This window comes from Aquarana catesbeiana, linkage group LG01, assembly GCF_042186555.1.
Source record: "Aquarana catesbeiana isolate 2022-GZ linkage group LG01, ASM4218655v1, whole genome shotgun sequence".
Classification (NCBI taxonomy): Eukaryota; Metazoa; Chordata; class Amphibia; order Anura; family Ranidae; genus Aquarana; species Aquarana catesbeiana.
The window spans coordinates 361824032-361849619 of NC_133324.1; the positions used below are offsets into that span (position 1 = coordinate 361824032).

Here is a 25588-nt window from a genome sequence, read left to right on the forward strand (position 1 = left end):
CTTGTGCTAATTAACTTTAGCATATTTGTTTAACAAAATATTGGGTTTGATAAAGAGTGGCATAAAAATTGCAACTACAATCATTTAATAGAAAATAAAAACCATTTCATACAAAATATATAATGCTTGGAGGTTCAAACTAATCTTCGTTCCTAAAATGTGCATGTATGCAAAAATAAAAATTCAAAAATGGCCCCAGCAGTGAAAGGGTCAAAGCGATATATTTAAATAAAGGAATACTATATAAACTGGAAATTGAAGTGGAAGCACAGTGTTAACAAAGTGAAGTACTTTTTGACATTTAAGGTACATTCTAAAAATCCAAATATGCAATACAAATTTTGTGTGATCTGATTCATAGAAAACCAGAACCAATTTTAAATTAAGTGTTGAAATACTGTTTTTCTGTTTTTCTGTTTTTGGCTTAAGTGGACTCAATTTTATTTGTCCGTGTGGCTTTTGCATTTTTGTTGATGCCAAGAATAAATAATGCTCTTTTATTAAAGTAAACAATCTTGTCTATGAGAAGCATGAATTCATATACCTCACAGCTGCTACATAGATATTACCCTCCCATCCAAGTTTATAGCTAGTAATTTTGGTGCCTTACTGGTAAGTAATAGGAAATAACGAAGTCTGAGCTTTCCTGAACTATAGCTTATATACTGCTGTGCTGCTTGTTTCAACTCTGAAGTTCAGAAAGTGATGTTTTACTGGCAGCTGATTGTTCACATAGTTCCTCGTTCACCTTCTCAGGGTCCTGTAAAAACCGCCATTATAATATATTGCAGCCAAGTAAAAGGTTAGAACCGATATATTGGAGCTTTGCTAACCTTTGTCTAAAGTTCTAAATTGTATTATGCTGCTCGTTACAGTACCCTGACAGAGAAACTCAAAGAATTTGCAGGCACTAAAACAACTTTCCTAAAGCTAAACTTAAGGCAGATGTAACAGACGGTACAAATTACTACAGCTCTTTATTCGATAATACAGCATTATTAACTATATGTTTTTAAAAGCAAGCAGTATAATTTTTTTTTTTAATTTGACTTGGTATGAGTCTCTTGCAATGCCTGTACCTTTATTCATGCAGACAGAAGACTGTCAGCCCCCCATAAAAGGTCAGAAAGGGCAGCAGTTTCCTTACAGGATGATCAGAAGATTAAAAATCGGCTGCTGTTTGGAAATAAGTAATTGGTTAGGGTACACATTATTGTATTGTTAGATGATAATACACTTGCCAAAATTTCCACAAGACTTTGTGGGATAATTTTATAAGGGAGGAGCAGAAATAGCAGCACACCTTGGGTGGCACTACATTCCTCCATTCTTTGACCTGCCATTGCTGGATTGGGGGCTGGCCAGAACTTAGACATCAACAGAACCCAAAAAGATCAATATTATTAAAAAAAAGAATGAGGCGCTTTTTAGTTGTGTGTATTTTTTCATCTTACATTTACCCATAAGCACTGGTGGACTGGTAAGAGGTTCACAAGACCCTAAAACCAGGCACAAACAACTACTTGCCCCCATAGTGGGTCAGCTAGGTGGTAGATGAACCTTCATCTTCCTGGCACCCCCCTCTGGGTACTAGTCACGCCAATGAGATTAGTACTTGTTGGCACTGGGACTTTGGGAGACCCACATTTTTTTGCAAGCCCCTCTCAAAACATCCTAAAATGCTGAAAGGCATCTATCTATCGTTTACAGTGGGAAGAAATTACATGCTGCTAGCATTCAGTATGCAAGGTGATGAAACTGTGTTTTTACACAGGTTCAGCACCATGGATAGCACATAGCAGCATGTGAATGAATTAACTCCTGATATTTACCAAAAGCAGCTTAAAACATTTATACAACGATTAACAAAAAGGTGAAAAATAGCTGCTGTTCTACTATCAAGAGTCACCCTTACAAGATGCAATTTATCAGTTGCATAATACAAAAAGCAAGCCTTGGTAGAAAATGTTGCCTTTTCAGTCTTACTTTGGCAAATGTCTCTGGCGAATCTTTGAAAAGTACTCCACGGTGTTGCCAATACAATGGGAAATTAGGAGCTAAACATTATTCTGCCAAGTTCAACAGGTAACTTCTCTACTTGCAGGGAATTTAAAGGGATCAAACAGGAAGAACTGTTCTGTATTGTGAGATATAACGCATATGTGATTTTGTTTGTTGTTTACTTTTTTTTATATTTTGCCCTGTCATATACTTTGAAGGCTATGGTTTATACTGACTCACTTTTCTGTCTGTTCATTTAAAAGATAACTATATATTTGATATTAGATATAAGATGACTACTGATTTGTAAAAATACCATTAACATTAACTTGTCTAAATAGCACATCCTTATATGAAAGAATTTTCAACTTCCCTTACCATATGAACTTAACACACCTACCAGTACTGTCATTGCTCAACACGGACAGATTAGATTAGATTCTACAATGAATAAAATGTGTCCCAGATAAAGTCTTTTTCTTAAGGACTAAATTAATACAGAACAGAGAAAACTTAAAAAAAAAAACAAATTTTACCCTAAGTAGAGCATGAGTACACTTAATGCATTAAGTACAGAGCAACCAGTTCAATAAAGCAATAAATCCTATAAAAACTTACTGAGCAAGTGTGGAAAAAACGTATACTTTACATCAGATACCATTCTTTGCTCATAACTGTTTAATAACAGTTATGTTTAATTCTCCAACTTCTAGTTATTAAAAGACATTTCACATTGTATATGACAGTATATGACATTCATATATGCTGCCATATTAGAAACATACTCCTGACTATGGATCAGTACAGTATTCAAAAGAATGATATAATTATCTATTATCCACGGCTCTTGGAGCTCCCTGATGCATGTTTAATGAATGATAAAGTTAGAGTACGGCACACTTTGCAGCTATGGATAGCAGTCAGCACACATTATGGTACATTGTATATTAGGTGAATGACATATATTTTGGCTTGAAAAGTAGTTAATTTCATTTTTAATCATTATAATAATATTTATAAATTACATGCACAGTATATTCCATATACTGAAGAATTTATCCCATTATAATTATGGATTAATAAACAGTTCCTGTATTCAGTTTCAAAATTATTTTCCCTACCTACCACAAAATGTAAAGCTTGGTAGTTTGCATTGCGCTGAAAGATACTCATTAGACTTTGTAAGTAGTTTATCAGGAGCTCTGCTACATATTATATTAAGCAAAGTATTGGGACTCCTGCCTTTACACGCACATTCAATTTAAAGTGATACTGAAGTCTCGTGTTTTTTTTCTGAATAAAATAACAAACATGTTAACCACTTCACCCCCGGAAGATTTTCCCCCTTAATGACCAGGCCATTTTTTGCGATACAGCACTGCGTTGCTTTAACTGACAATTGCACGGTTGTGTGACGTTGTACCTAAACAAAATTGACATCCTTTTTTTCCCGCAAATAGAGCTTTTGGTGGTATTTTATTTTTTGTGCTATAAACAAAAAAAGAGCAACAATTTTGAAAGAAAAACAATATTTTTTACTTTTTGCTATAATAAATATCCCATTTTTTGTTTAAACTGTTTAGGCCAATATGTATTCCCCTACACATTTTTGGCAAAAAAATTGCAATAAGCGATCAAGGGGTTAAATGTGTCCACACGTGTGTGTTTCTAACTGTGGGGGGATGGGACTGACTGGAGGAGGAGACATATCACTGTTCGGAATTACTACGAACAGCAGATCTGTCTCTCCTCTCCTGTCAGAACAGGGATTTATGTGTTTACACACATAAATCCCCATTCTGGCTCTCGTGTTCATGATCGCAGGTGGCTGGCAGTCACTGTGCCCGCTGGCCACGCGCATCAGGTCCATGCGCGCCTGCTATGGCTCTTAAAGGAACCAACGTATGGGTACAGCGATTTGAGCGAACTAGACACTTTGCTGACGTATATGTATGTGAGCTGGTCAGCAAGTGGTTAAACTTACCTGCTCAGTAAAGTGGTTTTGCACAGAGAAGCCCAGATCCTCCTCTTCTCAGGTCTCTCTTTGGCACTCCTGGCCCCTCTCCCCTGTTGAGTGCCCTCACAGCAAGCAGCTTTGCCATGGGGCACCTGAGTTGAGCTGCAGCTCCTTGTGTCCACTCAGACATGGAGCCGTGACCCGTCTCCGCCCTGCCCCCTCTCTCTCCTCACTGACTTTAATTGACAGCAGTGGGAGGCAGTGGCGCTTCGCTGCTGTCTCTGCCAATGAGGAGGGAGAGTCCTGGACAGCTGAGTCTCTCGTGCAACATTGCTGAATCAAGATGGGCTCAGGTAACTATTAGGGGGGCTGAGGGGCTGCTGCACATAGAATGCTTTTTATCTTAATGCACAGAATGCATTAAGATAAAAAAAAACCTTCTGTCTTTAGAACCACTTTAATGACAACCCGGTCTTAGTCTGTAGGGTTCAATATTGAGTTGGTCCACCCTTTGCAGCTATAACAGCTTCAACTCTTCTGGAAAGGCTGTTCACAAGGTTTAGGAGTGTGTCTATGGGAATGTTTGACCATTCTCCCAGAAGCATAGATGAAGGAACTTGACTGGCCTACACAAAGTCCTGATCTCAACCTGATAGAACACCTTTGGGATAAATTAGAGCAGAGACTGCGAGATTGGCCTTTTCGTCCACATCAGTGCCTGACCTCACAAATATGCTTCTGGAAGAATGGTCAATCATTCCCATAGACACATTCCTAAACCTTGTGAACAGCCTTCCCAGAGAGTTGTAGGTGTATGGGGTAAATCCGCACAATGAATTGAATGTTTTAGTTATGGATATGGCTGCTGCCTCTACACATACAATACCACCTAAGTGGAAAGTATTAGAAAATGGTAAAAAAGCAGGAGTAGTATGGCGCTGCCCTTATGGAGACAAACATTTTTTTTCTTCTTTGTAGTGAATGTATTGCCTAGTGTCCTTATAGAAATACGCAAGGAAAGTTTGGGGGATATCCTTGATTGCTACACAGTGGCAACCACTGTGACCATCCATACCCCTGCAGGGGAAAGGAGAATCCGGTGAGTGCAAGCATTGTTAGAGCATGCAGACAAGGCACTAATTAAAGAAACCAGCACCTGGATAAGAAGCTTTCCTACAGATATTTGACCCTCAAAGATTGAACACTACAAAATACTCCAAAAATAACTTGTTTTTTCATAAACGGAACTTTTCCTATCCAACTAATACTGGTCACAGCACAAGAGTCACTATTTGTGATGGATAATTTGCACAAAGTTGTATGGATTTGTATGATTTAACACTGGTCACTTTAGTGAAGCTGCACTATGTACTTTTGTTGAATAATTGAAGCACCTTAGGTTGCAATTGTACTTTTAACAGTAAGGACTTGGCACCAGTCACATATTTATTCATTTTTGGCACACACACTTTAGGAATTATAAAGTCATTATAAAGAGAGTTTTTTTTTTTTTTTTTTGTCTCCATAAGGGCAGCGCCATATTATTCCTGTTTTCCTTTTTTCATTTTTTTCCTTTTTCCTTTTTTTCTTTTTTCTTTTTTTCTTTTTAACACTTTCCACCTAGATGATATTGTATCCATATCCATAACTACTTTATTACTTAATTTAAAGGGCACAATGCACCTTTGTTGAACAATTGGAGCACCAGTTGTTGTATTTTCACTTCTAATAGAAATATTCGCCACCAGTCACAGTTTTATTCAATTTTTGAACACATACAGGTTTTAGCAGCAATTCTATAAGGACACTAGGCAATACATTCACTACAAAGAAGAAAATATCTTTTTGTCTCCATAAGGGCAGCGCCATACTACTCCTGCTTTTTTACCATTTTCTAATACTTTCCACTTAGGTGGTATTGTATTGTTTTTAACACTTTCCACCTAGATGATATTGTATCCATATCCACAACTACTTTATTACCTAATTTAAAGGGCACTATGCATCTTTGTTGAACAATTGGAGCATCAGTTGTTGTATTTTCATTTTTAATAGAAATATTCACCACCAGTCACAGTTTTATTCAACCTTTGAACACATACAGGTTTTAGAAGCAATTCTACAAAGAAGAAAAACATTTTTTGTCTCCATAAAGGCAGCGCCATACTACTCCTGCTTTTTTACCATTTCCCAGAGAGTTGAGAGGTGTTATAGCTGCAAAGGGTGGACCAACTCAATATTGAACCCTATGGATTAATACTGGGATGTCATTAAAGTTCATGTGTGTGTAAAGGCATGCGTCCCAATACTTTCAGTAATATCGTGTATGTAGTAACATTTGCATACTCCTAGTTACAGTGCAAGATAAACATTTTTTGTTTTTTACATATTTTACAATAATGTTTAGATCATATCTAGTTAAAATAAACTTTACTGGAAAGAGTACACTACACTTCATTAGGGTGTTTTATGTTCTGCTTTAGGATTAAAATGTTTTTACAAGATAATTGAAGTATGGTATATGTTATAGGGTGAAGCACTTTCAAAATTTCCTCATGTCTTATTTACACCATCAGATCTTACAAACGTATGGATTGCCACATGCTTAACACAAGGATTTCTTCATTTGCTATGAATAATTTATGTGTGTTTGCAATACCTGGTTAGCAGTGGGAACCCATTATCGAGAAGGCCAAAAGCTCCTATATAATGTGAAAGGAAAAAACACACACACATTAGACAGTTCTGATAACACTTGGAGCTTCTAGGAGTGTAGAGGGGATTGTCACCAGAAACTCACATACCACTCCTTGGCTGCTCTCTATTTTCAAAATGCTATCAGCATGAGGGAAAAAAAAGCTAATTACGATCTTCTGTTTACATCACGTGATCAGCTGTCATTGGCCACAACAAAGCTGCTTAAAAAACTGTTTTTTTTTATACACAGTTGGGTAATGTTAACAGCTGACATGATATTATACCTGGTACCTATTATTATCATAAAGCCTGATTAATATTTTTATTTTAGCTTATTTAAAGGTACCTCTAAATAGCAGATTAACATTTTTACATACATTTCTATATCAGTGTTTAAAAGGACAATGGGTGTCTAATTAGCACCTTATAAAATTATACTTTATGTGCTAACCTTCCTTTGATTTTTTATTACAAAAGTGTTTGTGAACCAAGAAGATAATGAGTTCATATTATTTGAAGCCTCAGTTGCATCTGTTTATTTACATTATTTTAATGTCTAGATTTGGAAGGAATCAGAAATAAGCAAAATGTTAAGACATTGCTCCACGTCATGAACCAACTCCAAATCTGAACCTGCAATCTGACAAAAAGAAACAATAGGTCAGTTAGGTTGGCCTTGTTTTTCCTTACCAGAGTCCCATTATTTTTTGCCAAGTCTGAGATGATGGTGCCAGTGGACAATGTTTGATTGTGAAGGGAAGTCAGCATAATGTGCCTTTCATCTGGTGCAGTTTTTTTTACCAACCACTGCGTTTTTGGCCCTCAATGTTGCCTATTTGTTTGGCTTTGGCAGAAAAGCTTGAACAGCACATCTGGAAACACCTGTCTTCCTTCAAATTTCTGTTTGTGGGAAACCTTTTTGAAACAGTAAAGACAACCATTATCTTGTTTCTGTGCTCAATCTTGTCATTGTGTACTTTACACTGAACTGTCTTCTGCAACCTCAACTTGTTAGTAAGGCATATTTTTTCCTCAGTTGGTTTGAATCCCAACTTCAAGCTGGATGAAAAAAAAAGAACAAAACCTTTGCAGTGCCCCCTTTCTGCACTGCAAGGCTAAATGCTTGTTACATCTGAAGGATGAAGGAAAAACTGCCTTACCCTAACCCTGCTGCTGATGGCTCTGGTACGCCTCTCCTTACTCTTATTGCTCTGGACTCAGCATCGTCACATACATAGCAGGTCTATTGACTCTGCATTGTACATAGGTGTGGCAGGAGTGTGACCTCAGCCAGGATAGTCTTAGAGATGAAGTTGCAAGAGGGTGGATGTATCACAGAAGGGACCCCTGCTTCTCAGGCGAAAATTAACAAGTAAATCTTGCATTGTGGGGGGCACTGCAAAGGCAGTTTTTTCTTCTGCAGGGAGTTAGACTTTTAACCATTTGCCTACTGGGTACTTTTACCCTTGTCCTGCCCAGGCTAATTTTCAGTCATTTTTATAATTTTTTTTCACACAAATGGAGCTTTCTTTTGTGGTATTAAATCACCACTGAGGTTTTTTTATTTTTTGCTAAACAAATGAAAAAAGTCTGAACATTTTTTTAAAAAAAACAAACATTTTTCATAGTTTGTTATAACATTTTGCAAACAGGTAATTTTTCTCCTTTAGTGATGGGCACTGATGAGGCAGCACTGATGTGGCGGCACTGATAGGTGGCACCAGGCCTGTGCTGGCCATCGGGACTACCGGGAGATTCCCGGTGGGCCGATTGGCAGCGGGCCACTACACCAATGACTCTCTCTCTGACTGTGTCAGACAGTGACTGTGTCACTGTCTCTCTCCGTCCGAGCGTCGCTGGGCGGCTCCGCTCCAGCACTCGGTGGGCGGGCCGGCCGCCGGCGTCACAAAAGAACAGGCATTGACACTCCCCCAGGCACTCCCCCTAACAGCTATCAATATAGCCATTTGGGCGGCCTCTTTGTCCCGGCACCGTGACGTCACTCACGGACGGAGGGCGGAGGCGGCCCGGGGACATAGGAGGAGGCGGAGCCAGGGCGATGTCACAAGCAAATGGAGATGGACAAGAAAAGAGGAGGAGGAGGGGCTGCCGGGGGGAGCAGCAGCAGCGTGACATGAGAAAGAACTTACTACAGAGGCTGCCTGTGCTACTCTGCATGTGAAGAAAACAACAAGTAAACGCTGTGCCCTGATGTGCCCTGATTGTACCCCATGTGCCCTGATGTGCCCTGATTGTACCCCTTGTACCCCATGTGCCCTGAATGTACCCCATGTGCCCTGAATGTGCCCTGATGTTCCCTGAATGTGCCCTGATGTTCCCTGAATGTGCCCTGATTGTATCCCATGTGCCCTGAATGTACCCCATGTGCCCTGAATGTGCCCTCATGTGCCCTGATGTTCCCTGATGTTCCCTGAATGTGCCCTGATGTACCCCATGTGCCTGATGTGCCCCATGTGCCCTGATGTTCCCTGAATGTACCCCATGTGCCCTGATGTTCCCTGAATGTGCCCTGATGTGCCCTGAATATGCCCTGATGTACCCTATGTGCCTGATGTTCCCTGATGTACCCCATGTGCCTGATGTGCCCTGAATGTACCCTGATGTTCCCTGAATGTGCCCTGATGTGCCCCATGTGCCCTGATGTTCCCTGAATGTGCCCCATGTGCCCTGATGTTCCCTGAATGTGCCTGATGTGCCCTGATGTGCCCTGAATGTGCCCTGATGTGCCCCATGTGCCCGAATATGCCCTGAATCTGCTCTGATGTGCCCTGCATGTGCCCTGATGTGCCCCATGTGCCCTATGTACCCTCATGTGCCCCATGTACCCTGATGTGCTGTACCCTGATCTTGCTGTGTTGTGTTGCCCCGATGTGTGCTGTGCCCCGATGTGCAATGTACCCTGATGTGCTGTGCCCTGATGTGCTGTGTTGTGTTGCCCCGAAGTGCGCTGTGCCCCGATGTGCGATGTACCCTGATGTGCTGTGCCCTCATGTGCTTTTACCCTGATGTGCACTGTGCCCTGATGTGCTGTGCCCTGGGCCATTCTGGATAAAGTCCAGGGCCACATTTTTGTCCCAGTCCAGCCCTGGGTGGCACTAATGAGGCGGCACTGGTGTGCACTGATGAGGCGGCGCTGGTGTGCACTGATGAGGCAGCACTGATGAGGCTGCACTGATAGGTGGCACTAATGGGCACGGATAGGTGGCACTGATGGGCACTGGTAGGTGGCACTGATGGACACCGATAGGCAGCACTGGTGGAAACTGATTGGCAGTACTGGTGGGCACTGATTGGCAGGACTGGTGGGCACTGATTGGCAGCACTTGTGGACACTGATTGGCAGCACTGGTGAGCACTGTTCAGACTGCACTGATAATCAGGACACTGATAATCAATGCCCTGATTATAAGTGTAGATGTCCTTTTACCACAAGCTGTTTATTGGCTCTCTTCTCCCTTCCTCACACTGTCAGCACGAGGAAAGGAAAGCCGATAACTGGCTTATGTTTACATACGTGATCAGCTGTCATTGGACACTGCTCATCGTGTGGTAAAGGGCCTATCTGTGATCAGCTCCAAACAACTCAGCGATTACAGAGTGCATATTGCAAGGCAATCTCCATTCATGGGAGGACATCCATGGATGCCCACCTGGCAAAGTAAGCCCATGCTGTAGTCGTCTTTCGGCTATAGCAGTGGGGTGGGAATGGGTTAATACCCCCTACACAGCTGATTATGTTTGATATAATGATGGTATTCTGGTTTAACCCCATCTATGGGGTTGATTTACTAAATGCAAAAAGACTGTGCACTGTGCAAAGTGCAGTTGCCCTCTGCAAGTGTAGTTGCTACAGAGCTTAGTAAATGAGTTAAGGCTTCACTTTGCAAAGTGCACCCAATCACGTGCAAGAAAGATAAAAAAAACAGCATTTTTGCTTCCACATGATTGGATGATGGAAGTCAGCAGAGGTTTGGCTCTTTTACTAAGCTCTGGAGCTACTGTAATTGCAGAGTGCAACTGCACATTGCAAAGTGCACAGTCTTTTTGCCTAGTAAATCAACCGCTGTATCTGCAATGAATTCCAAAAAGGTTCACATAAGTGTCCAATATATAATGTTGACCCTGTGTTTACCATATAACTGGTCATCAATTATCTCATCAGAGAATAAAACAAACATTTCAAGGCTATGATTATTTAACATTTTTAAGACTATACATTCTTAACCACAGTTCCAACACTGAACAGAAGTGGGTGCTTCCACTGTGAGAGAGTGAGAGATATTATTAATTGGAGCATTGTAAATGAACCCTGTGTATTACTTTGGACAACGTTGGAAGACAAATTTTGTTTCCACTTATTAGTGATCCTAAGCCTACCTGCAATCAGTATACACATGACCACCTTTCCATATTGTTTGGGGAATTTGTTTGAGAGAATACCGAATACCTTTGTGGTCACAATACCCCCAACAATTCGGAGAGACAGTTGGGGGTATATAGTCTGTATGGGGTTTGATACCATCTATGGGTAATCTTCAAAAATTTTTTTCCCAATGGTAAACACGATGGGTGACATTATATTTATGTTTAAAAAGTTGTCTGCCAAGCAGAAATTTTTGGCCCAAATCCCTTTCCCAAGGGTGGGGATTTTATGGTCTGTGAGTGAAGCTGTAAATGAGAGTAAAACCACTAAATACCACCCTTTACAGTAGAAGGGTTATGGTAATGTTTCCCTATTGTCTACTCTTTACTTATGTGTTGGCTTGGGAAATTCTGATTGAAATTACCAATTTGGGATAATTTATAAGTATCACTATCCTGTTTATCTGCTAGAACCTCATTCACACTAAAGTATCCCTTGTCTAGCCAGGTTTTGACTGAGAAGGAAGGAATAAGAAACTCGTAGGATTTTAGTAGTAGCTCAGTTAACGTTAGTGTAGGGGACTTGCTAGATTTGTAGAGTAAGTAGTCCCATGCCGCTAAAGTAGCTGAAATACAAGGATGATCTGAGACATATAGTGGGTGCCAGCAGTAATGCCTGGAGTTCCCAATTGGAGAGCATAGCTTTTTCTATAGTTACCCAAGGCCTCTTAATGGTAGGATTGAACCAAACCTTCAACTGGTCTAAGAGCGTTGCCTTATAATAATCTTGGAGCAGTGGAAACCCCATACCACCTAAAGATGTATGTTTAGTGAGAATTGAGAAAAAAAACTCTCGCTCTCTGGCCTTTCCAGATATACTGCTTAATAGCTGTAGTGAGAGTAGAGAAAAAATAAGAGGGAAGCAATATCCGACTTTTTCTAATAGACATGTGCAGAACAGAAAAAATTGTTTTGCTTTGGATAGATTTGTTATGTTACAAATTTAGTTTTGCTGATTCATTTCAGAATTTGTTTAGTTTCATTTTGTTTAATTGCATTTTAACAAGTTCCAAATTTTTGGATCATTTTGTATTCAGATTGGTGGAAAAATGATCGATTGATTTGAATTCTGTGTGAAGCCCATTGCCGCATCCTTAACAACCGATGACTCATCAGCTGTCAGCGTGCTTCCCCACTGAAAGCTGAAATGTACACAAAAGAACGCCAGCAATGAAAAATTCAGAAAAAAAACAGTGTGGGATCCCCCCAATCCATTCCAGGCCCCATGGGTCTGGTGTGAATTTTAAGGGGAACCCCATGACAAAATTTAAAAAATGGCGTGGGGTCCCCCCAAAATCCATACCAGACCCTTATCCAAGCATGCAGCCCAGCAGGCCAGGAAGGGGAGGATGAGCGAGTGGCACCTCCCCTCTTGAACTATACCAGGCCACATGCCCTCAACATGGGGGGTGCTTTGGACAGAGGACAAGGGCCTCTAACCCACAACCCTGGGCGGTGGTTGTGAAGATCTGTGGGCGGGGGGCTTATCAGAATCTTGAAGCCCCCTTTAACAAGGGGGCTCCCATATCCCACCCCCCTATGTGAATGAGTATAGGGGTACATAGTACCCCTACCCATTCACCAAAAGTTTTTAAAAGTGAGTGAAGACACAATACAAGTTATTTATAGTGACCCTGCGCCTTGTGACGTCATTAACACATCATGCCTCGGGCCATGGCATCACAGGAAGGCGGAGCCATTTTTGGTTTTGTTGGGTAAAGAGAAACATATTACATAAATAGTTACATAGTAGGTGAGGTTGAAAAAAGACACAAGTCCATCAAGTCCAACCTATGTGTGTGATTATGTGTCAGTATTGCATTGTATATCCCTGTATGTTGTGGTCATTCAGGTGCTTATCTAATAGTTTCTTGAAGCTATCAATGCTTCCCGCTGAGACCACCGCCTGTGGAAGGGAATTCCACATCCTTGCCGCTCTTACAGTAAAGAACCCTCTACGTAGTTTAAAGTTAAACCTCTTTTCTTCTAATTTTAATGAGTGGCCATGAGTCTTGGTAAACTCTCTTCTGCGAAAAAGTTTTATCCCTATTGTGGGGTCACCAGTCCGGTATTTGTAAATTGAAATCATATCCCCTCTCAAGCGTCTCTTCTCCAGAGAGAATAAGTTCAGTGCTCGCAACCTTTCCTCATAACTAAGATCCTCCAGACCCTTTATTAGCTTTGTTGCCCTTCTTTCTACTCACTCCATTTCCAGTACATCCTTCCTGGGGACTGGTGCCCAGAACTGGACCGCATACTCTAGGTGCGGCCGGACCAGAGTCTTGTAGAGTGGGAGAATTATCGTTTTATCTCTGGAGTTGATCCCCCTTTTAATGCATGCCAATATTCTGTTTGCTTTGTTAGCAGCAGCTTGGCATTGCCTGCCATTGCTGAGCCTATCATCTACTAGGACCCCCAGGTCCTTTTCCATCCTAGATTCCCCCAGAGGTCCTCCCCCCAGTGTATAGATTGCATTCATATTTTTGCCACCCAAATGCATTATTTTACATTTTTCTACATTGAACCTCATTTGCCATGTAGTCGCCCACCCCATTAATTTGTTCAGGTCTTTTTTGCAAGATTTCCACATCCTGCGGAGAAGTTATTGCCCTGCTTAGCTTAGTATCGTCTGCAAATACAGAGATTGAACTCTTTATCCCATCCTCCAGATCGTTTATGAACAAATTAAATAGGATTGGTCCCAGCACAGAACCCTGGGGAACCCCACTACCCACCCCTGACCATTCTGAGTACTCCCCATTTATCACCACTCTCTGAACTCGCCCTTGTAGCCAGTTTTCAATCCATATACTCACCCTATGGTTCATGCCAACGGACCTTATTTTGTACAGTAAACGTTTATGGGGAACTGTGTCAAATGCTTTTGCAAAATCCAGATACACCACATCTACAGGCCTTCCTTTATCTAGATGGCAACTCACCTCCTCATAGAAGGTTAATAGATTGGTTTGGCAAGAACGATTCTTCATGAATCCATGCTGATTACTGCTAATGATATCGTTCGTATTACTAAAATCCTGTATATAGTCCCTTATCATCCCCTCCAAGAGTTTACATACTATCGATGTTAGGCTAACTGGTCTGTAATTCCCAGCGATGTATTTTGGGCCCTTTTTAAATATTGGTGCTACATTGGCTTTTCTCCAATCAGCTGGTACCATTCCAGTCAGTAGACTATCTGTAAAAATTAGGAACAACGGTCTGGCAATCACTTGACTGAGTTCCCTAAGTACCCTCGGATGCAAGCCATCTGGTCCCGGTGATTTATTAATGTTAAGTTTCTCAAGTCTAATTTTAATTCCGTCCTCTGTTAACCATGGAGGTGCTTCCTGTGTTGTGTCATGAGGATAAACACTGCAGTTTTGGTTACTGAAGCCCCCCGATTCACTCGTGAAGACTGAGGAGAAGAATAAATTCAATACCTTCGCCATCTCCCCATCCTTTGTAACCAGATGTCCTTCCTCATTCTTTATGGGGCCAATATGGTCTGTCCTCCCTTTTTTACTGTTTACATACTTAAAGAATTTCTTGGGATTTTTTTTGCTCTCCTCCGCTATGTGTCTTTCATGTTCTATCTTAGCTGTCCTAATTGCACCTTTACATTTCCTGTTGCATTCTTTATAAAGTCTGAATGCTGAGGATGATCCCTCAACCTTGTATTTTTTGAAGGCCTTCTCTTTTGCTTTTATATGCATTTTTACATTGGAGTTAAGCCATCCAGGACTTTTGTTCGCTCTTTTAAATTTATTACCCAATGGGATACATTGGCTAATGCCCTTATTTAATATGCTCTTAAAGCAAACCCATCTCTCCTCCGTATTCTTTGTTCCTAATATTTTATCCCAGTTTATGCCTTTTAGCAAGGTTTGTAGTTTAGGGAAGTTGGCTCTTTTGAAATTCAGTGTCTTTGTATTCCCTTTATGTTTCCTATTTGTGTGATTTATACTGAAACTAATTGACCTGTGATCACTGTTACCTAAATTGCCCCGTATTTCCACATCTGTTATCAGGTCTGTATTGTTGGTAATCAGTAGATCCAGTAATGTTTTATTTCTAGTTGGTGCATCTACCATCTGACCCATAAAATTGTCCTGCAAGACATTAAGGAATTGGCGAGCCTTAAATGAATGCGCGTTTCCCTCCGCCCAGTCTATGTCTGGATAATTAAAATCCCCCATTATGATAACACTTCCCATCCTTGCTGCTACTCCAATTTGTGATAGGAGATCCGTCTCCACTTCCTCCCTCAGGTTAGGGGGCCTATAGCATACTCCCAGTATTATTTTCCCCTTAGCTTTATCCCTTAGGAGCTCTACCCATAAGGATTCCACCTCCTCTCTAGCTCCCTCAGTGATGTCATCTCTCACATTCACTTGTACATTATTCTTGATATATAGGCATACCCCTCCCCCTTTTTTACCCTCTCTATCCTTGCAATATAGGGTATACCCTTGAATGTTTGCCAGCCAATCATGAGAGCTGTTGAACCAGGTCTCTGAAATTCCCACAAAATCCAAATCCTCCTCGTACAACATTATCTCTAATTTACCCATCTTGTCCGCCATGCTCCTGGCATTGGTGAACATGCCACATAGTTTAGACCGGTCGCATATTGTCTTCATGTTGGGTGTTTTGAGATTGCAACTAGGACTTGCTACTATACTCACCTTGTGTTTTTGTGCTTTGGTTAACCTACCACTAATGCCCCCAATACTACCCTCTGGAATATCTTCTGCGCTGGCTGTCTCTGCCTCTGGACCCTCCCCCCCATCGCCTAGTTTAAAAACCCCTCTAACTTTTTGGCCATCTTCCTTCCCAGCAGATCTGCACCCTCCTCATTTAGTCCGTCCCTTCTATATTGTTGCGCCATAAGGTAGAGGGGTTGACATTGAATTTTTCTTGGATCTCAAACGTAAACGGTGAGTGATCTGACCAGGTTATAGTGTGGATAGATACCTGAGAAACCTTATGGAGTATACTAGAGATCCAAAAGTATAAGTTTTAAGTCTTAAGGCACCCCCCAAGCATTTGGATGACATTAAATAAAAGAAACTCTCCACTCCAAGCAACTTTTCCCCACTGCCACTCTACCCCAGGAGCTGGAGGCAGCCAATCTGTCCATGCTTACAGATCATAAGCAAAAAAAAGAGCCACCGCACACTGGATAAATCACAGATGTCCAAGTTTATTGTAAAACATGCATTTTTGACTCCCAGCAACTTCAATAAGGTTTGGCACGCAAGAAATTTTTCAAGCTTCTTGATGAATATCTCATGCAAAGAGGGAAGAAAATACTATTAGTGCAGATAACATCCAAAACTTATAATAAAAATCATAAAATGCCTACAAATTCAAAAGCTTAACAAAATGCTAACATCTGATAAGAGTATGTAGCATCAGACATTAGTACTCCTAAAGCTCCATCCTACATGTTTCAGCCAAAAAGGAGCCATGGAGGACATTCTTTTTTGGACAAAATGCATAGAGAGGGACTGATTACACCTCATTTTTGGTGAACTAATAAATATAAGTTTAAATATAAATTAATTCTAATTGTAATCTGAAGCTCAGCCTTCATCAAACTTGTTAAACTTTGGATCTGAAAGCTCTTCAATCGGTATTCTTATTTAAATTTGTATTGTAACCATGAGTCCATTAAGATTTCCTTTTTTTATTTTTTTATCAGGTTCAGACATTATTTATCTTGATGGTAAAAGCTCCATATTTTACCGTTTCCATCAAAAATCAATGAGTACAACAAAAGATGTAATTTCTCTCAAGTTTAAGTCAATGCAAAGTGATGGCATGTTACTTCATGGGGAAGGACGGAATGGAGATCGTATCGCATTGGAACTTACAAAAGGAAGACTTTGGTTAATTATTAACCTCGGTAAAAATTTGTCATGTCTTGCAACATTTACCATTCATCACACTGATACACTGCTGACCAACAGAGCCTTGTAAAATATGACAGTATGCTATAGATATATATATATATATATATATATATATATATATATATATATATATATATATATATAGACATTTAGATCTACTTCCAGGCCAAATTGTTGTTTGTTTTGAATAGCTTGGGGAAGAGTTTGAACCCCTGTTAGGGTTGAATTACCTTCTTTGTCCCCATAAAGGACAGACATTAATAGTCCTTCCATTCCCTATCCAGTTTGATGTTTTGACCACACTTTATGCTTTATGTTGTACTTCAATAAGTTATTCTTTTTAAGAAGATGTGTGCGTATATATATATATATATATATATATATATATATATATATATATATCCAAAACAGGTATAGAGGCTCAGTCTATCTTCCTCGAGGTCTTGAGACAATAAAAACGTTGCTGTTTTGATCTATCTCCTCAGCAGCTGTATGGTTTTCTTTGTGGGAGAGCACCTGGAGAAGAGAGAGAGAGAGAGAGAGAGAGAGACTCTGCGTCTCCAGAGGAAGCCTGTGACCTCCACCTTTCTTGGCTTCACGCTGGCGCTGCTTCCCCTGTGTCTCATTCCTCCTCCTCCTCGGTGGCCAATAGGATCACTTCTCCTCTTGGCCAATCGGGTCTCAGGACCCACTTCCTGAGCTGGGATTGGCCCGGAGGAGAAGCAGGAAGACAATAGCGAATAACACAAGTGGGTGGGCTCATCCTTCTTTTTTTCAACTGCTTGAAAAGTAGGGGCCGGCACATGGATTAGCGGGGCCCCTTATGGATGGGCCACCGCTGATACAGACACAGGATGATGGCACTTTTCTTGTGCCCTCCATTAACTGTATGGCTACCAGAGCCATAAGCAAACCCACTTTGGGTGTTGAGATGCATTTTTGCCACCATTGTACATTTAGCCATAAAAGTGGTTTATTATTTAAGTTCCAGATTCAGACCACTTTGCTGAACAAAGGAGATGTGTTACCTATATATAATTTCTGCATGAAAATACAAAATGTTGATGTCTTATTGTTATTGTACTACTGGTTTAATAGAATATCTGTTCTCTTTCAAGGAAATGTACAGTTTCATACCTCTAATCCTCATGTTAATGTCTCCTTGGGAAGCCTGTTAGATGACCAGCAATGGCATTCAACTGTCATAGAGCGTTTTGGACGACAAGTCAATTTCACTGTTGACAAACATGTGCATCATTTCTTCATGAAGGGAGACATCTCCTACTTGGACATTGATTATGAGGTGTGTATTTTGTGTAAATTAACATATAAATTTAGTCATGTGCAGATGAGCATACCTCTTAAATCTGATACACAAACTTTGCTACTGTGATTTGTAACATGCATTTCTGCCATATTTTAGAGATTTTCTCACTATGTGCTATGTTATAGTTATTTCTTTCTCTTAGAAAAACAGAAAATAGCCCTGTATTGATTGCCAGATGTGTGTAACCAAAATACTAATGGAGATCTGCCATTATCCACACAAGACAAGCTGGTGAAAATAGAAAAAAAATACTGTACAAGCTTTAGCTACTGCATACTGTATATTTAGTACATTGAGTTCAGTTCAATGTGATTTCACCCAGTGTGTTTTGATGCTTACACACTCATCTAATCTCAGCAGAACACAGAAGAGTGTTATTTAATTTCTAACACTCTAGTAATCACAGGCTGCAGATCTAAGGGTCAAAATTTTCAGCATATCGAAAGGCCATAAATCTACTGCCTCACGTTCCTCAGTGGGACATCCAATGATATCCAGTCCCCTTGCACTAAGAGCAGCTTGTAACTTATGGTCTCAGCCTTGAAGAATTAATGGAATCCAATCAGAGTAGCTACCAGATCCTGAGAACTCTGATGGAAAAAAGGATAATGTGACAAAGCAGTGCACGAACCTCACAGCTTTAACTCCATCTCTGCTTTAAACTTTGCAGATTGTTTAAAGCAGTTTTTGTTGCCCTACCCCATAACTAGGAATGAACAAAACATTTGTTTGGCTCTGCTAAATTTCCCTTTCTCGTTTTACATTTCAAATGTTGCCTGAAATACATTGAAGCCAATAAAAAAAGCTAAACTAGGTAATTTGGGTGATTTTAAATGGATTTGCATGGCCCCTGTGTGTTTTTTGTTTATGTTTTAAGTGTTCTTTTTGTGTTTGCGTGTAGTTTTTTTTTTTTAAATGTATTTAGTTAGGGCTCGGTACACACAAGCCAAAAATTGAACAAAAAGCTTGCTTATTTTGGTCCATGTTTTTAGCTCCCTGTCCAGCAGAACCAGCCTCACGACTGGATTCTGTCAAAGGAGCATCCTGGAAAACCAACATCTGATCAGCACTCACAGCCAATTTCTGCAAGTCCTGATCAGTGTGTTCTGGTGGTGGGGGGCACTCCCCACTGTGAGAACACAAAGGCAAAGTGAGGGAGATCACTGCACTAACAATGCTTGTGTTAGAACGGCGATCTGTAAGGTTTTTTTTGTTCAGCCTGCTGTGTTGAATGAAAAGCAAAAATTATAGTATGTACCCCACTTAAAGTGGTATTAACCTCCCTGGCGGAATTCCCGAGTGTGGCTCGGGGTGAATTTTCCGTACCAAAAGCGTCAACACCCGAGCCACACTCAGGGTCGCATTGCAGGATCCAGGCAAAGTTACTTACCTTGTCCCTGCAATGTCTCCCCGCTATGTGTGAGCTGTGTCCTCCGCTCAATCTATCACAGTGCCGGGCTCCGTTCCCTGTGAGCGTCGTGACACACGGGGATGGAGCATGGCGTCAAATTCAAAAAGTGAAAAACACACAATACATACAGTACACTGTAATCTTACAGATTACATTACTGTATCAAATTATTTCACATCCCTTTTGTCCTAATGTTTTGTCCAGTGCGCTGCATGCCATTTTTCATTATATATACTGTTCTTTCTGCCTGGAAACTTGAGATTGTCCATAGCAACAAAAACGTGTCCCTTAACGTCAAAAGCGGTTTTAGACCAGCTAGAAAACAGTGATAATAAATTAGAATCACTTGCAGAATTGGGTGATAGTGATTTGTGGGGAAATTCATCATAAAACACTGAAAGTAACGACAGTGACAATTCTGCAACTGGGCAAATTTCAGTGTTTTTGATTTGATTACATTATTGAATAAATTTTATTATTATTATATTATTTTTGTTATAATTATTTAAAGTTATTTATTATATTGATAATGTCTACTAGACTCTTGTTTGGACAGATTTAAGAGTGTTATTCCTAAGAATTATAGGCCTACAATATAAAATGCCAAATTTCCATGCAAAACATTGTACCGATTTGAGCATCAAAAATCTGACATAATCATACCACCAGAGAGGTTGAAGCTTCATTGTTTTGTTTTTATCTAAATATATATTTATTCAATCTTCAAAGCAAAGTATAACATTTGTTGAATCAGGAGTAGTCTGCCAGCAAAGCCAACAAAGTAAAAGACATAACACGACATAGTAAGCAGGATAATGCTGCATGGTTTGGAGCCTACAAACATTCATGAGATAACCACTAACATAGTATCTGGTCCAACAAGAGTAACTAACCGGTGGTTCTAAGTGGCGGCCTAAGGAGTGGAAGCAGGTGAACATTCCACCCGGAAACGGGTGGAAGATTAATAGAGTTATGAAGAAATATCAAACATTTCACATCAAATAATGTACTACTTAATCACAATGATTAGGTGGCATTCCTAGGGGAGGAGATATGAGGGGTTAAGGAGTTGGAGGTGTCCTGGATCCTAAGTTTGCCCAGTGTATTAGCAAGGTCTGCACGCAGATACCAGTCCATATAGTGGAAGGGAGTCATGTGAAAAGAGAGTTCTTCTGGAGTGAAAGAATGTTCTATGAAGCGACGCCATCTTGCAATAAAGTGTTTTAGTGATGTAGAATGTTGGATGATAGTGTCCAATTTCTCAATGTGAAATAGGGTTCAGAGTGTTTATTTTACTGAGGCAATTTGAGGCGGGGAATGGTGGATCCAAGCTTGCATTATTTCCCTGCGGGCTGTCAGAAGGCAAATATGGACCCACTGAGGAAGAGAGTCACAGGTAGTCGTTGACAAGGAAGCCTGTGAGATATAGCAGCTGAAAAGGCAAAGGATCCTTGGGTAGAAGTAATTGCTGGGTCTTATCAATGTATTTCAACACCTGATCACAAAAGGTGGAGATTGCTTGACAGGTCCACAGTCTGTGGAAAAGTGATGGTCTGGGAGTAGCGCACCAAGGGCATGCAGAGAGAGAGGAGTACATTTTACTGTGGCAAAACGGGAGATATGCCCAATGGACGATTTTGTACTGGGTTTCTCGCCATGTTTCGCAGACCACCAGAGAGCAGACTTTTTGATACCCCGCAAGGATCTTTTCTGGTGCATCTTGGTTATCAAAGATATATATCCAGGGTTTGAAAGGAACAATGTGGTATTTCAAAGCTTGATGGGTGGCAAGGTTGGAGGATCTGAGGTAGCTGGTTAGCTGATGATAGTGAAACACCTATGATGGCGTGAGGGAGTACTGTCTAGTCAGCTCTGAAAAGGGTCTAAAAGTACCTTGGGCAGGATCGAAGATTTTAGAGATGGTTGTTGGGCCGGAGGATGACCATTGAGCAAAGGCCTTGTGGTCCATAGAAGGGGGGAACACTGGGTTACCAAGTATGGGAAGGTGGCTTGAGATGGTGAAGGGTAGACCCAGGAGTCTCCATATTTCTCTCCAGGCAATAACTGTGTCTCTAATCTTTTTTTTTAATAACAAACATGTTATACTTACCCGCTCTGTGCAGTTTTCCTGCACAGAGCAGCTCTGATCCTCTTCTTTTTGTGTCCCCCGCCAGTGCTCCTGGCTCCTCCTCCTCGAGCAGCTGCCCCCAGAGAAAGCCGATTGCCCTGGGGGCACCGCTGCATGCTCACTCCTGAGCCGCTGCTCAAGGCATCCATAAGACACATTGAGCCGCAGATCAGCCTCATCCCCTGCTCTCTTCTCAGTGGCTCATTGGCTGTGTTTGACAGCCAATGGGCTCCCGCTGCTGTCTCAGCCAATGTGGAGGGGGAGTCACGGGATAGCGGAGGCTATCATGGTTATCGCTGGATTGGAGGGAGCTTAGGAAAGAATTGGGGGGGCTGGGGGACTGCTGCACACACAATGGTTTTTACCTTTATGCTTAGAATGCATGAAGGTAAAAAAAACCTTCAGCCTTTGGAACCACTTTAACCCTCCTGGCGGTATCCCCAAATGTGGCTCAGGGTTAAAATTCAGTACCATTAGCGGTAACCCCGAGCCACACTCAGGATTGCATTGCAGAATCCTGGTACAGGTAACTTACCTTGTCCCTAGGATCCTGCGATGTCCCCCCCGCTGTGTCCTCCACCAGATCATCCGCCCCAAGGCTCTGTTTGCCGGGTTCCGTTCCCTGCGAGTGTCATGACGCATGGGGCGGAGCTTGGCGGCAAATTCCAAAAACATAACACATACAGTACACTGTAATCTTACAGATTACATTACTGTATCAAATCATTTCACCTCCCTTTTGTCCCTAGTGCTTTGTCCGGTGCCCTGAATGCAGTTTTATATTATGTACTGTTCTTTCTGCTTGGAAACTTGAGATTGTCCATGGCAACCAAAAAGTGTCCCTTTATGTCAAAAGCAGTTTTAGACCAGCTAGAAAACAGTGATAGTAAATTAGAACACTTGCAGAATTGAGCGATAGTGATTCATGGGAAAAATAATTTTATTTTTATTATTATTATATTATTATTTTTATAATTATTTATAGTTATTTATTATATTATAATTTATGATTTTGTGTTTCAAACTTTTTTTATACCCGGGATGTCTACCAGACTCTTATTTGGACAGATTTAAGTCTGTTATTACGAAGAATTACAGGCCTACAATATAAAACTTCAAATTTCTATGCAAAACAATGTACCGCTTTGAGATTAAAAAATCTGACATAATCATACTGACAGGGAGGCTACGGCATTTTAGACAATAGGTGTGAAAATATTGTCTCAAAATACACATAGCACGCTGTAGGGTTTGGTTTGCTTTTAAAAAAAACACATAAAAAGGGCATTAGTGTACATGTTTTTCTTCTTTGGTCTATTTTCCTGCAAGCTCACAATTATACATAATATTAAATAAGTCATACAATTTTTTGGCCATTTTTTTTTCACATGCCTGGGAAATTTGTGATCTCTGTGATTGGTCATCACAGCTGTCACATGCTATTTTTTACATTGTTGATCCCTCCCCTTCCTCTTACAACAGAATAAAGGGAGAAATTAGGCTAATTGTAAATCAGAAAAGAACGAATGGACAAGCAGCTGCATCTGCAGATTTATTCATTTAGTTTCACTGATACTGGGATCATTTGTTTAACCCTTTCATGCTTTTTATCAAGCTAAGTACATTTTCAGCAAGTACAAAAAAATAATCCTTGCTTGCTAAAACCTTTGGGAACTAGATTAATTAGTACTGCTTGGGCCTTAAAGAAGGGGACATATCCTGAAATCTTGTCCTGAAAAATTTTATGTTAGTACAAATAAAAGTATCAAGGACAGTACTCAATTTTTTCTGTCGTAACTGCACTAATACGGCTACAATCACCTTGAGCAGATTATTGCATAAATCTGAATATACTTTCATCAGCTTATTATAAGCAGATCAATTATTGCTTTTTTGAGTGGTTGCCATATACAGTAGTTCTGCACAATTTTGATTATTGCTATGACATAAGAATATCTATACCATTTCATGTAAGGACAACTTTGCTGTTTATTAAAGGATATACACCATATTCAGGGTGTAACATGCAACATGTTACTAAAGCACCTGCCCACACCCTAATATGATCCCTCATTGTGACAGCGAGCATGGGATCCCCTTCCTGAAACTGCTATCACAATTTAAAAAATAGATTCACTGAGTTTTGTAAATGAATGAACTACAAGTACCGTCTTCCACTACGCCAGATGACTTGTAGTTCTCAATGAATTATGAGAACGTTTGTGAGTGCTCTAGTAGTTCATTTATTCTTACTGGACTGCCATACGGGAGATATAGGGAGAAAGCTATACTGAGAGTCTGCAGGATCCTGACATTTCACCCACGATCAAGTGATTGCAAGTACAATGCTCTGCAAGCTTGGAGGAAAAAAAATAACAGATGTATTTTTTTTACCTTCAAAAAACACGTGCATTCATTTAGTTTTTTAAGTAAACTTATCCTTTAATTATAAATCAAACATGCGGTTATTTCTGCTGTTAGTATAACCACACCAAATGCCCTTGTTTGATCTCTTGGCATTTGAGTTACAATTTACTATTGTTAGCTTGGAAAAGATAAAATCTGCAGAAGCAGCTTATAGAAATACAGAAAATGTAGATATAAAACAAAATACAACAAAACATTGATTCTAAACATTGATTGTGTGTTTTAAGAAATTTGAAAATGAAACAAAGAATAAGAATTATTTTTGGCAAAGGGAAAAAAGTATATTAAATAGAAGGAGAACCATAAATAGACTGGTGTAATTAAATGCTCAATTAAGAATGTAACTGCAACATTCTGTAACACACTATAGAAACTAGCCTAATGGCTATATTGATTTTTCTTTTCTTTCTAAGCTTAGCTTTGGAGGTATCGCTTCACAAGGAAAATCAGCATCACTGCAACAGAAGAATTTTCATGGATGCTTTGAAAACCTTTATTATAATGGTATGAACATTATTGACTTGACCAAGAGGTATAAACCTCCGATCTACATTGAGGTAAGACTAAATTAATATTTGGTAAGACAATCAATACAATTATCAGATTTTAGCAAGTGGTCTTTAAAGGCCCTCACATAGAAGTGTTAAAATATTGTTTGTTCTATATAACAAAGAGCCAGCATCCTCTGCATTGCTTTCTAAAGAGAACATAGCAGGATTCTTAACCACTTTAGTTCTAACACCTGTACAACCTATGTGGAGCAGAGCAACTGTTACATCTCTGCTATAGGCATATTTATTTGTTGATAACTTTGTCATTGCTTAAAGTGAAATTAAAGTCTCATTTTTTTTTTTCTATAAAAATAAGAAAAACGTGTATACTTACCTGCTCTGTGCAGTGGTTTTGCACAGAGCAACTCAGATCCTCCTCTTCTCAGGGCCCTTTTCGGTGCTCATGGCCCCTCCCTCCTGTTGAGTGCCCCCACAGCAAGCAGTTTGCTATGGGGGAAACAGATCTGAGCCGCTGCCTTTGTATGTCCATTCAAACACAGAGCAACGGCCCGGCCTCTCTATCCTCATTTGTTCACTAACTGATTGACAGCAGCGGGAGCCGATGGCACTGTGCTGCTGTCTCAGCCAATGAGGAGAGGAGTCCCAGACAGCCGAGTCTCTTGTGCAACATCGCTGGATCTAGATGGACCTCAGGTAAGTATTAGAGGGGCTGCTGGACACAGAAGGCTTTTTATCTTAATGCATTAAGATAAAAAAAAAAAAAACTT

The 25588-nt window shown here is 40.3% G+C and overlaps 1 protein-coding gene across 3 annotated transcripts in view; it reads left to right on the forward strand.

Moving 5' to 3' along the window:
* The window catches only part of CNTNAP4 (contactin associated protein family member 4), a 634720-nt gene that overhangs the window by 408899 nt on the left and 200233 nt on the right, over nt 1–25588 (forward strand). For 2 of the 3 annotated variants that reach the window (XM_073632963.1, XM_073632962.1), the window contains 3 exons: nt 16806–17009; nt 18135–18319; nt 24723–24866. In XM_073632963.1, coding sequence (XP_073489064.1) covers nt 16806–17009; nt 18135–18319; nt 24723–24866 — 533 coding nt within the window. Of the gene's footprint in view, nt 1–16805; nt 17010–18134; nt 18320–24722; nt 24867–25588 lie in introns of those variants that run through there. The other variant, XM_073632964.1, reaches the window with a different exon arrangement.